This window comes from Xenopus laevis, chromosome 7L (genome assembly GCF_017654675.1).
Source record: "Xenopus laevis strain J_2021 chromosome 7L, Xenopus_laevis_v10.1, whole genome shotgun sequence".
Lineage (NCBI taxonomy): Eukaryota > Metazoa > Chordata > Amphibia > Anura > Pipidae > Xenopus > Xenopus laevis.
This window is the reverse complement of record NC_054383.1, coordinates 75890272-75903552: the sequence shown is the minus strand read 5'-3', so window position 1 is coordinate 75903552 and position 13281 is coordinate 75890272. Positions and strand designations below refer to the sequence as shown.

At 38.1% G+C, this 13281-nt stretch overlaps 1 protein-coding gene across 9 annotated transcripts in view; it reads right to left on the bottom strand.

The window, feature by feature from the left end:
• aplp2.L (amyloid beta (A4) precursor-like protein 2 L homeolog) overlaps positions 1-13281 on the bottom strand; it is a 75329-nt gene that overhangs the window by 7179 nt on the left and 54869 nt on the right. For 3 of the 9 annotated variants that reach the window (XM_018224434.2, XM_018224436.2, XM_041568453.1), the window contains 5 exons: positions 9974-10073; positions 9469-9642; positions 6363-6398; positions 3241-3323; positions 2807-2881 (listed from right to left, as the gene is read on the bottom strand). In XM_018224434.2, the coding sequence (XP_018079923.1) occupies positions 2807-2881; positions 3241-3323; positions 6363-6398; positions 9469-9642; positions 9974-10073 (468 nt within the window). 9 annotated transcript variants of the gene reach the window in all.

The following is a 13281-nucleotide window of genomic DNA, read 5'->3' as shown; positions in this document are numbered from 1 at the left end:
AAGGAACAGTAAGTGTTTTAAAGTAATGAAAATATCATTTAGTGTTGCCCTGCCCTGGTAAAACTGATGTGTTTGCTTCAGAAACACTACTATAGTTCATATAAACAAGCTGCTGTGTAGCAATGGCGGTAATTGAAAAACGGCTATATAGCACAGGTTAAATAGTGGCTAACAGATAAACTCTGTAGAACATAATGGTGTTAGTCTGCTGTGTAACTTTAGCCTTTCCTCCTTTGAATAGCTGACCCAATTGCTACACAGCAGCTTATTTATATAACAAAATAGAGTTTCTGAAGCAAACACAGCAGTTTTACTAGGCAACAGTGCATTATATTTGTATTACTTTAAAACAATTAAATTTTTTGATGTTACTGGTCCTTTATAGAGCAGAGTAAGTCCTTCCAATCGCATAGTTATACCAGAGAGAATTAAGACTGCCCTGAAGAGCTTAAAAACTGAACTTAAAGGACCAGTAAAATCAGATTTTTTTTAAAAAAAAATCATTAGTATACAATGAAAAAAAAAACACAAAGGCAAATTAAACGTTGAAATCGCTAAGTCTTTATTAAGAAATAACTTACAGAAACTCCGCTTGCGCTCCTCTTCAGAAAAGGCGATCCATAGTGCGGTGCTCGATTTCTCCTCCCTGCCTTCCTTATAGGAGATAGCCAGGGAGGAGAAATTGAGCGCCGCACAATGAATTGTCGCCCTGTCGCCTTTTCTGAAGAGGAGCGGAAGTGGAGTTTTGGCAAGTTATTTCTTAATAAAGACTTAGCAATTTCAAAGTTTAATTTGTCTTTGTGGTTTTTTTTTATACCAACGATTTAAAAAATAAATAAAAAAATTGATGTTGCTGATCCTTTAAGTGTTTATTCATAGAGCAGAGTCCCCATTCTCTCTGGTAGCCCTAAACATAGCCTTTCACATATTTTCATAATTATGGGTTACTTAGCAGAACTTCCCCACTTGTACTTAAACTATATGTATAGAGTGTTCATGAGCACTGCATTTTTCCATCTGGTGACTTGACTAAGCAGATAAGAAAATAATCTGGGCACAATGTTGTGTGTACAAATGATCTATAAATCCAGCTTATAACATTCATATGTTTCATAACTGGCAGGAACAGACGAACGAATGTTAAGGCTGAGGGCAGTGTCCCACCCCTCCCAAACTTGGCCCCTGATCCATCCCCCCAGGTGACCACCCAGATTACCTTTATGGCAATCCACCATGCTTAGCTGACACTCACTAATGTGCCTATTCAGTGGGAGTAATCATAACATTGGGTGACTGCCACTCCCACATTCATTATAATAAAGGTCTGTGCAACTGGAGAATAAAGGCCAAACTCTTTAAAATCATATTAAGGGCTCTCACCCTGCCAAAGAACTTCATAGATATAAGATGTATGGCATACTCGTCCCGTTATATAGGAAGAATTGGACAGAACAGCTGTAAAGGACACTATAACCAAGCATACAGTAGTTACAAATTCAGTTCTAGCCGTGCTCCAGTCATATATCTATATCACCTAGATGCTACCAAAAGCACTGATTGTGAATTGCTGTATTACTTCTCAATAGTGTGCAAGTGAAACGCCACCCAAATAATGATAAAACACAACACATTTGTTTAAAAAAAAAAAAAAAAAAAAAAAAAAGGAAAACCACTTTCTAATATAAACTGTCAAATTAAAAGCAAGAAGTTTTGGTCCTGAAACAATGTAGCAGAAGCCATCTCTTCTCCAGCCGCCAAGACTCAAATTCTGACAATACCTTATATGTGTCAAGAGTCTAAACCAGCAGTGCATACGGTTTTATATAACAATTACATTGCTAAATAACACTAAAATAAGTAAACATTTTTAATTTATATCAGAATTTTTTGAACTACGTTCTATCACTATGCTTTCATGCTTTTTTTTTTTTTTTTATCCTTTACTGGGAGGCAAATCTTTTTTCACTGGCTACAACACAATAGTCCAGCCAGATCTGCAGATGCTTCCATTTAATCCACTGCAAGGGCTGTTAATCATTAACCCTCTCCTTCTCAGCTCACCAGACCACACTGGCAATCAGAGTCTTGCAGCATAAACACCAGCAATATATAATAAACTATCCAGATCCCTGTCTTTCTGAAGAAATATAGGTCCTCTTTTTACTGCTAGAACATACACTCCTCTTCTGGGAAGGCTTTTACTAGATGTTGAAACAAGTGGGTTCAAATATTAAAATAGAACCCTTTGCCATGTTCTTAGCCTTCAATAACTAGTTTAGCTACAAGGATGGCAGATACTACACACTGTAAAGCAAGACAAGCAATGCCCCTTGTGTTTAACCAATGTCCATCCAATGCAAATGGTTTAACACCTACTATGGTCCTACAATGCTGCTTCTGTGATAGCCATTGCAATAAATGTTTGCACCTAAAGGAGGCAAAGGTCTTGAAACAGAGAGAGCCCTTGAGAAGCATGATAGTCCAGTGACTTTGGGCCTTCTGCAAAACTGCCCTTTTGACGCCATTGTCATCTAAATCCCCTGACAGAAAGGTCTTTTTTTACAAACAGTTTGCAGTTCATTAGGCTCTTAGTCTAAGCGTTTGAAAAATCCTTTACTACTTTGCTAAGCTAGGGTGGGATGGGGAAGATGGGATAAGGAAACACATATAAGGACTAATGTGGCTTTTCAATTGGCACTGGAAACAAGAGCCAACAGTGGCGACCACCAGAGAAACAATACAAGCTGTGCAAGTGGCAGACCACAGGGTAAGACAACTACACTTAGTGGGCTTCTCACATACATACCGGCTCATCCACAAGTCCACTGACTCTCTCTGCATTGAAAATCATTTCCTTCACATCAAGGGTTTCATCAATTACCTGAAAAGTCATGGAAATTATTTAACAAAAAGTAAAATCTGTAACATGGCAGATGGGGCAGACAAAAAGACATAGTCAGAAGGGAAGTCACCAGAATATCCCATTCCCTAAATTTGCACGTGTCCTTGCACATTTAAAGAAGAATGGATAAATGGTTTGGGGGATTTATTTGCGGATACAAAGATTCCAATTTGAACAGAAGTTTAAAAAGTCTTGCTAGAGTATCCTTGCCCTATTATTGCGATTTACCTGTCGCAGACTATCACTGAATCATAAAAGGAATGCCTATGAATTCTAAATTAGCTGATTTGCTGCTTTATAGAATCGGATGTGTTTCGAAGGAATATAAGTAGACTCACCACTTTCTGGTCTGCTTTACTCTTGCTATTGATAATCTTCTCCTCCGCGCCAATAAGAGTGTTAAGATCAGCCATGCCAGAGCCTAAAAAGGGAAAATATTATTAGAGAAGCTTGAATCGTATACCATATTAAGAAGAGATGATTAAAATTCCAAGAATCACTTCCTACTGGTAGCAAAGGAAAGAACCACAAACAACCCTGGCCCATAATTGTCCTTTGAAAAAAATAAATCAAACTAAATGGCTTGGCTAAATCTACTTACAACGCTTTGCCATTGTGAAGCAAACGGATATTTGACCGATACCAGCCAGTAATGTGCTATAGTAGCCCTAAAATGTGCAGAAAAGATCAGGTGCAACCACATGGGATATAAATAATAATATATTTCAGAAGGCACAAAACAGAATATAACCTAGAATAACCTAAACACTACACGTTCAACTGAAGATCTGTGTGGTGGGGTGCTACATGTACAACACATCAGAGTACACCCGATATGATCACAAATGTTTTGGAAACCATGTGCATCATAAGTGGGGTGGTTGGGTCCATGCAAATACCAACTAATGAGATATATATGCCTAAAAACAATCATCACATTACATCCACTATTATGCCATGGTTGTGGTGTGAATTATGCACACCCATTTAGTACAATATGCTAATGTGAGTTGTATATGCACAGAAAATTCACTCCGGCCCCTGTTAGCACTCTTCTCTGGTGTCAAAAGACACAAGTGCAATAGCTTAGAGCAGCCCTTTACAAGTGGAGGCCAGTGAGCTTAAATGTGGTCCTCAACTAGAATTTACAGCCCCCAGTGCAGCCAAGATCTACAAAGACCGGTTTGTTGGCTGAATTATTATAAAACTAGGATATCATACTAACATTTGAAAAAGCCGTTAACGGCAAGAGAAATCATGGCCAGTATGATCTTAGAGGGAGTACCCCCTGTCACTAAGTGACAAAGAGATAATTTAATAATAACAAGGATCCTAGCTACCTTTTCTTTAACATATTCCCTGACTAAAGGTGGCCATAGACACACAGACCGACCAATATCTACAGAAGACATGAATATCGGTTGGCTCGTCGACTGGGCTGGACGGAAAATTTTGATTGGGTGCCTTTGAAGTTTCCCAAACATCGGCCATTGTTAGTGCTGAATCGTCAGATACAGGTAGAATTCAATTGTTTCTACCTGTATATCTACCTGTATATCCAACGATTCAGCTCTACAAGTGTGTATTGAAAATCTTTCTTGGACAGATCTTTTCCAAGAAAGATCGTAATTGTTACGTCTATGGCCACCTTTAGTCTTTGACTAAAATGTTACAGGGACACATAGTAGTTCCATTAAGTTTCCTTCAGCTACAATTTCTATCTAAATTCTAGTACGAGCTAAACCCTGTCCGGCATTCCTGAGCACATGTAAGATTAGAGGAGTTTCACTTACAAATACAGTATGTATCTGTTTTTGTAATGAGAAATACCCTGCTGTTTTCCCAATGCCATGCACAGGAGGCAATAGTGCATGGACCCTTTTCTAGCATTATGCACAGACCTTGGTATAAAGCTGGACCTACATGTATTCCCTTTGTATAGAATTTAGAAATAGGTGCAGACTGGTTGTTGTGCATTACAGGTCTAGGTCAAACACATGCGGTCAGTATCTTATAGCTGTGCTGCCGCCTATTTATACTTAAGTAAGCAACCAGGAATAGAAAAGCATTTTCACTAAACCTTGTAGGAAATGTTATACTGCAGTAAACATCATAAAAAAAAACAAGAATATTGCATAAAACGTAGTTGCTATTTAATGCAAATGAGACAATTATAGGGTGAGACGTTGTATGAAAGCAAGCTTATGTTTAATATGTACAGTGGGCAAAAAAGATTATAAAGACTACCCCAATTTTTTGCACTGCATGTCATTATGCAAGTACAAACCAGGAAACAGATGACTTCAGCAAACTCAAAACACCAGAGAACCAATCTAGCAATGTATAACTAAGTTAATAATTATCTGTCATTTCCCTTTACAAAAAACTCATAACTGTTCCCTTTAATCAACTTGGCCTTTAATAAATAACCTGATTAAAATAATTAATATAAAAATGCCTTCTTGCTAAGCCCACAGCGTTGTATCTTACTGAAAACGTTTCATTTGTTAGTCCATGTGGTTGCACCTTATAGTAGAGGCAATATACACCTATGTTGAACACAAGTCCACTTAGAAATTCATTTTCAAACATATTCTGCATTATCCCCCCTCAGGGTAGATGGCCCATCAAAAAGGGAGCTTGTGGAAATTCTTATTCCACCTAAAACAAAGCTACAAATGGATTTATGTTAAACCTAGAGGTATATTTGCCTTTTAATATCCTGTCATTCTACCAGTCCCATGGATTCTTCAATGAACGGCATTCAAATACAATGTTTATTTGGATGCTTATGTTTGGTTTAGGACAGGAAAGAAAAATCAACACCAAGATAAACACCTGCAACCTGTTTTAGGCCCTTCAAAAATAAAGCTTGGCAATTCTATTAGAGGTGATTATGAGAAGAGACGGAGCCCTTTCACCATGTGTGAATTCAGCAGCAAGTAAACCTTGTATCAGTATTTTGACTGCTTAGTACAGGTATGGGACCCGTTATCCAGAATGATCGGGACCTGGGGTTTTCCGGATAACGGATCTTTCTGCCTTAAGTCTACTAGAAAATCATGTAAACATTAAATAACCCAATAGGCTGGTATTGCTTCCAATAAAAATTAATTATATATATTATATATAGTTTGGATCAAGTACAACCTACTGCTTTATTATTATAGAGAAAAAGGAAATCATTTTTTTAAATTTTGATTATTTATATAAAATGGAGTCTGTGGGAGAAGGTCTTTCCATAATTCGGAGCTTTCTGGATAACGGGTTTCCGGATAAGGGATCCTATACCTGTATACACATTTGTGTGTGTGTGTATGGGGGGGTATTTAATAATTTTAGGAAGTGCTGAGTTTTTGGCATATGGTGAAAGTGCCCACAACATAAAAGTAAAATTAAAAAAGAAAAAGCAAAATGGGGTGGTGCAAAAGCTTGACGATTCAGTTTGTGTTAAACCAACCTTTTCTCACTGGAAGGTAGGAATCCCGTTGTGTTTCTAAGCAGGAATTCAAGGGGAAAGTGAGGGAGGAACAAAAGAAGAAGTGGTGGGAATTAAAAAAAGGAACAAAAAGATAGAAAAGCAGAAGAGATTAAAAATAACGAAAACGTTGCTTCAGGCCTGGAAGCTGGGTTAGTGCAGCTACCATTCTCTGGTTCACCACTCTTTCATGCTAAAGGCCTAACAAAGTAAAACGTATAAAGGTCGTGATTTCATGCTTCATTTTTCAGCAATGTGACTCATACTGGCAATTAATCTAGGAAGTGCCATTAGAAAGTTCAAACAAGGCATTCTAGGTAGGGTGGACATGTTTTATTTAGTCTTTAATTGGAAATATAGCAATGTAATCTGAACTTGGCCTTTACATCGTATCTGAAGAACAGTAAAAGCAGCCATTAAAATAGAAGCTACAAGACAAGTTAGGGGTCATTTACAAAGCAGCATGCACAGTGCAAAAAAAAAAAAAAAGGCCATAATTAGAAATTTTTCTTTTGCTCTTTGCATGCTGCATTGTTTTATTGTTTTGTGCAAGTAGTCACAGGTCTCTGCACTCCATTTTGGAATGCAGAGACCTGCGGAATAAGCCTTGAATGGAGTGTGGTCTTCATTAGGCATCACTTTATACAACAAAGGTGGGTGGGGAGTGGCAAATAGACGTTCACTCACCCCCTACCTTATGCATCAGTCAGTGCAAGGTAGAAAGCAGCAGGAGGTGCAGCCAACATTGAGGGCCCTGTTTGTAGCAGTTTTGCTGCGTTTCCCGGTGCTGCTTTCTGCAGGAGCACTGGATTTTCGATTCTGCACTTGCTACAGAAAGCAGCAGCACCCTGAGCGCAATTGCTACTTAGATGAGCAGTAAAGGGCACGCTCTTGCACTTGTGTCCAGGAGAGATGGTACCAGTTATTTGTAATATACAGATATTTGTTTAATACAAAACCAGTTGTAAAGCTAGGTATTTATAACACTTTATCTGATAGATACTGCAACAAAACTTGTATTGGCCTTTACTACTCTAAAAATACAGAAGCCATGTTAAGATGTAGAATTTCATTTTTTAAATGTATGTGGTACTCTGTGTTCTCATGGCTGCCATGATGCTTACTGGGTTTATGAGCCTCCCTGCAATGCCTCCAAGACAATTATCCAATGAAAGACAGAATTGGGGACCCTGTCCTTCCATGCTGGTACAACCAGCTTGTACAGCATGGAAACGCCATTGATGGGGCCTTAAAGGTGAACTATCGTGAAAATGAAGATCTAATATTGGCTTCATCATACTGAAATAAACTTTCTAAATACAATCAATTAAAAATTCCGTACTGTTTCTGAAATAATCACGTTTATCTTCACTATTCCTCTGAATATCAGATCATTCATCTGACACCCAACTGCTGCATGAAGACAAACAGATGCTGAGAGAGGGATAGTGAATATAAACGTGATTATTTCAGAAACAATGCAGAATTTTGAATTTATTGTACATAGAAAGTTTCTTACTTCAGTATGAGGAAGCTTATATTACATTTTCATTTTTATGATAGTTCCCCTTTAACTTTTTTTTTTATTACCAAAATAATATTTTAGCAGATAAAGGAGACAAAAACACTTAAGTGTAGGACTCTACTGCTTATAGCATTTCCACTGATATTTAACATGGATACAGCAAAGTATCTACATCAGTTTCAGAATTCGACAGATAAGTGGGCTGGGAACACTAACATGGTTCCTTAAAATGTTTATGGCGTTATGCCCTAAAAATAATGTAATAAAAGCAACCCATGTTAAGTCTGTTGGATCCAGAGTGGCAAACAAACATTTCAAAGTGCTGTCCTTGTCAGGTCTGAAAAAGCAAAACCATGCAACCAGCAATAAAGCTTCAAACCAAGTTGACTTTAAGCACATAGCACAACATGATGATAGAAAGAAACTCAAACTCAACATGACAGTGATGCTGAGGGTACACAACCCATTGTTCCTCATGAGTTTAATTGCGCCACACTCTGAGTTCCCAGCACAGTGTGGAATAAGTCATAGATGTAAGAGTAATAGCTAATGACAGATTAAATATATTGCAATATATGGATCCGTTTTGTTTATAGGGTAAGGCATTTTTAGTAGCTTAAGCTCTCTCTTTAGCTCTATCGCGCTCTCTTTTTAGCTCTATCGCGCTCTCTCTTTAGCTCTATCGCGCTCTCTCTTTAGCTCTATCGCGCTCTCTCTTTAGCTCTATCGCGCTCTCTCTTTAGCTCTATCGCGCTCTCTCTTTAGCTCTATCGCGCTCTCTCTTTAGCTCTCTCGCGCTCGCTCTTTATCGCTCTCTCTCGCTCTCTCTCTTTATCGCTCTCTCTCGCTCTCTCTCTCTCTCTCTCGCTCTCTCTCTCGCTCTCGCTCTCTCTCTCGCTCTCTCTCTCGCTCTCTCTCTCGCTCTCTCTCTCGCTCTCTCTCTCGCTCTCTCTCTCGCTCTCTCTCTCGCTCTCTCTCTCGCTCTCTCTCTCGCTCTCTCTCGCTCTCTCTCGCTCTCTCTCGCGCTCTCGCTCTCTCGCTCTCTCGCTCTCTCTCTCGCTCGCTCTCTCTCTCGCTCTCTCTCTCTCTCGCTCTCTCTCTCTCTCGCTCTCTCTCTATCTATATATTATACAAAAGGGGTACATTATATTCCATTAGTATATTTCACAAGCAAATAAGTGAAAGGCTGGGTTACTCAGAAATGGAAGGAATAGAAAAATAACCTACCATTGGTTGGACTTGAGACATTTTTACTTTCAACTGAACTGGGGTGTATTTGAAAAAGTTACTTGAAAGTTATTTGAAAATAGCAATAGTAACAGGTTTGTTGTTCAGTACAAGAGAGGGTTTACTACCTTCACTGTTCATTACTGTTCAGATACCTATTCACTTTTAACAAAACAGGTTCATATTCAGAGCAGGAGGTAAATCTAATGCTTGCTGGTAGTATTCGCATGGCAGAAAGAGTCAATTTCTAATTGTTCTCCATCATGGTGTTCAGATATGATTACTGGATACATCAGATGCTTACAATCAATTAAGAGAACTGAAAATAAGGCATACCTTCAGATTCTGAGATTGATGGGAAGGTTTTCACCTGGAAAGGGTGGAAGGATTTACCATCCTTTGGAAGAATTTCTTCACTCTCCTCTGAGCTCACTCTTACATCGCCCTGGGACTCTGAGAAAGAAGTTGTGAACTGATCCATATCAGTTTGCTGCTCCTGGAACAATTCATCTTTAGGGGAAAATAACAATAAACACTCAAACTTTTGACATTTCCCTATACACCATCTAACAGCAGGAGTCATATGGCAGATAAAAAGTCATATCCATTAAAATATGTCTGTGTTTTCATAAACTCATGATTCCTTTGTGGTTTGAACTACCCAAAATCAATATCTATTAAAAGTTAGTTGCATTGGGCCAGTGCCCAGTCCTAGGCCCAGTCCTAGGCCATAATGCAATTTACATAAAGAAGAAAACTGCAGAGAGCATTTGCCACTTTGCACCATTTGGATCTGATAAACAGATAATAAATGAGAAAAAAACTTTACAAATACACCAACCTATTTCATCCTGAATTTCATCAGCAACGTAAGGAACCTTGTAAAGCAGAGCCAGGCTTTGATTAATTCTCTCTTCAATAACATGGAGATGGGTCATAACCTGAAAACCACAAAATATGAAATACATAATCCAAAACAAATTACTGGCTAACAGGCAACACAGATGATTTTGCATTCAGTTCCTTCAATATACAATTATAACCAGAGCGGGAAATAATGAAAACATTTGTAAGAAGGCTTTTCAGTTGGGCACTAGCCCAACTATAAAACAACGTAATGGGAAGGGACTGGGCACACACAATGCCCAACCAACATACTGATCCATTGTGTGTGTATTTATTTATAAATGTATACACACAGCAAATATATATACATATATCTATATATCTATATATATATATATATATATATATATATATATATATATACACACACACACACACACACACATACACTTATACACCACCCCTTTTATCAAAAGATTACCAATGACTAGGTGAAAGTAAAAGACTACACAGATAAAACCACTACAAATAAAATCCTCTCTTTAAAAGACAACTCTATATTCTTGAGAATGTGATTCATTGGCATGCAGTTAAACACTTTGCTGAGCTGCTTCATGCAGCATGCTGAAGGCCTACAGATGCAGAATAATGGGAATGAACAGAACAAGAAAAACCATTAGTCAAATGTGAAATGGAAAAATAAACAGGGAAAGCAAATTTGATTTCATCCTCTGAATACTCAGTGTATACATTTCACAGGTCGTCAAAATGCAAAAAATGAAAACACGCAGGGAAAAACACATTTTAAGTTCATGCTCCGCAAAGATATGGTAGGAAAATGCGTAGAAATGTTTTTTTTTTGTGATTTATGAAGGCATAAGTATGTGTGTGAATAGAGTACACAGCATTTTAAGGTGACTTCAAATTTCATTAAGCAATTTAATCTCTTTCATTAAGCAATTTAATTATGTGTTGCAATACAGGGAAAAAAAATAGTTGCTCAAGTCAACCAATGACCCAGACATTTCTTGGTGTCTATAGGGGTGAAGATATGAGAGACCCAAATGTGGGAATTTTTATGTTGGAGTTATAGTAATATTAGTGTTCTGACGGTTCAGGAGGAGATACCGTATATACTCGAGTATAAGCCGACCCGAGTATAAGCTGAGGTACCTAATTTTACCTACGAAAACTGGGGAAACTTATTGACTCTAGTATAAGCCTAGACACAACTACAGCCCTGTCTCCCAGCAGCGCACATTCTGCCAAAACGACCCCCCCAGCGATCAACCGGACTTCTTTGCAAAGTTGATGGTGACAGAGAATTGCCAAACGGATTACTGTGTGCATTGTCCCACTACCATGTGCAGAGGGTGCTGTGTGATATTGCAGTCACTGTTAATCTTTCATATAACCAACAGATGGCGCTGTGTGATATTGCAGTCACTGTTATTCTTTCATATAACCAACAGAGGGCGCTGTGTGATATTGCAGTCACTGTTATTTTTTCATATAACCAACAGATGGCGCTGTGTGATATTGCAGTCACTGTTATTCTTTCATATAACCAACAGAGGGCATTGTGGGATATTGCAGTCTCTCCCCAAGTGAACTGTTGGTATAGGAATGATTAAAAGTAACTGCAATCTCAGCTACTCGGGTCGGGTACCGCTGACCCGAGTATAAGCCGAGGTAGACTTTTTCAGCACATTTTGGATACTGAAAAACTCGGCTTACACTCGAGTATATACGGTAATGGACTAGTAGAATGTCATGCGAGAAGGTTGATGTGTTATGCTGGGATTTGATGACTTGTATAAAAGCTGCTAGAGGTTAACAAGTTGGCTCTTTCAGTGCTGCCATAATATATATTAAAAAAAAAAAAAAACTTTCTGTGATACACTACATTACACTACACTGTATCTGTCAAAATACTGTATTGTGTGTTTGCTTCCAAGAGGCTAGTTATTGCATCATTCAGTATAGATCCATGTTACACTCTGATACAAGTAAATAAGGTTATTTCCATTTGTGGGTAAAAGCCATAAAATCAGTGCAATATGTATTTAAAAAAAAAAAAAAAAAAAAACCTTGATGCCTTTTATATTCCATTTACCCATCAAAATAACTAGATAATGTGTGGGTTTATTAAAGGGGATGTTCACCTTTCACATAGGCCCCCACCAAAGAGGTAGGACACAGCAAAAGAAACACTTTTCTAAATGCAATTGTTTAGAAAAAAACAATTGCTTACATTTGATTACTAAACAATTATTATTGTTCACCACACCCATTTCTGTGGCCACACCTCCTAATTATCATGTTCATTTTACAAAATTTGGCAGGTTATGATAGTTTGAACATATTTCTGTGGGGTTTTTTTCCAGTTATTACAGTTTCGCTAATGAAGGTGAATTAGCTGTGAGTCTAACTTTTCCCAAGGGTCCTGTTATCTTATATTGTTACAATTACTTATTTGCTTATCTCGAAATTGTTACAAAAGTAACTTGTCTGATGCTCTGGGCTCTGTGCCAAAAGCAAATTAAGTTAGAAACGTTGTTTCTTTTTCTGGCTGTTCAGTGCAGAGAAAAACGGGATTTCCCAGTACAAACAAGGGACTGTGGGTGGAGCAGTCAAAAGAGGGACTGTCTCTCTAAAAACAGGACAGTTAGGAGGTATGCGTAAATGGAGAGGGGCTTGAACAGCGTCAGACTTGGTTTATTGCACTAATATTGTAGGCCATTATTTCCTCTTACCAGTTGCCCTTTCTTTTTCAAAGTTCTTTCTCTAAGCTCTTCCCTGCAAGGTTATATGCTCCCTACTCAATACAGAACACATGATATCTGCACTTGATTATTTCAAACTGCACAAGATTCATCTGAACAGACTGCATGGGTGCATTGGTGCTTTAAACCTAAACATGCAAGCCCCTTTAATGAATGATACAGCACATCAACAGATGCACTGCATGGATTCATCTGAACAAACTGATGGGAGCTTAGAAGAGTTAAGCTGATTCTTGCAACGACTTGAAACAACCATCTATCTATTGACAGCAACTATTGTTGCGCTACCTAAACAAACCCTATAGTGTTTTAACTGCTGATTCTTATAGTAGATCTGCTAGTGATTAGAAATAAAGCAACATTTTTGCATAGTTATTGGGCCAGGAGTAAATGGGAAATGACCCAACATGGGCAGAAGCTGAGAATATATTTTTTATATGACCACATTTATATGAGAACAGCCTATTCCAATGACGGACAAATGGTTATGTGTCAGAGTGTAAGAATAATAAAATCT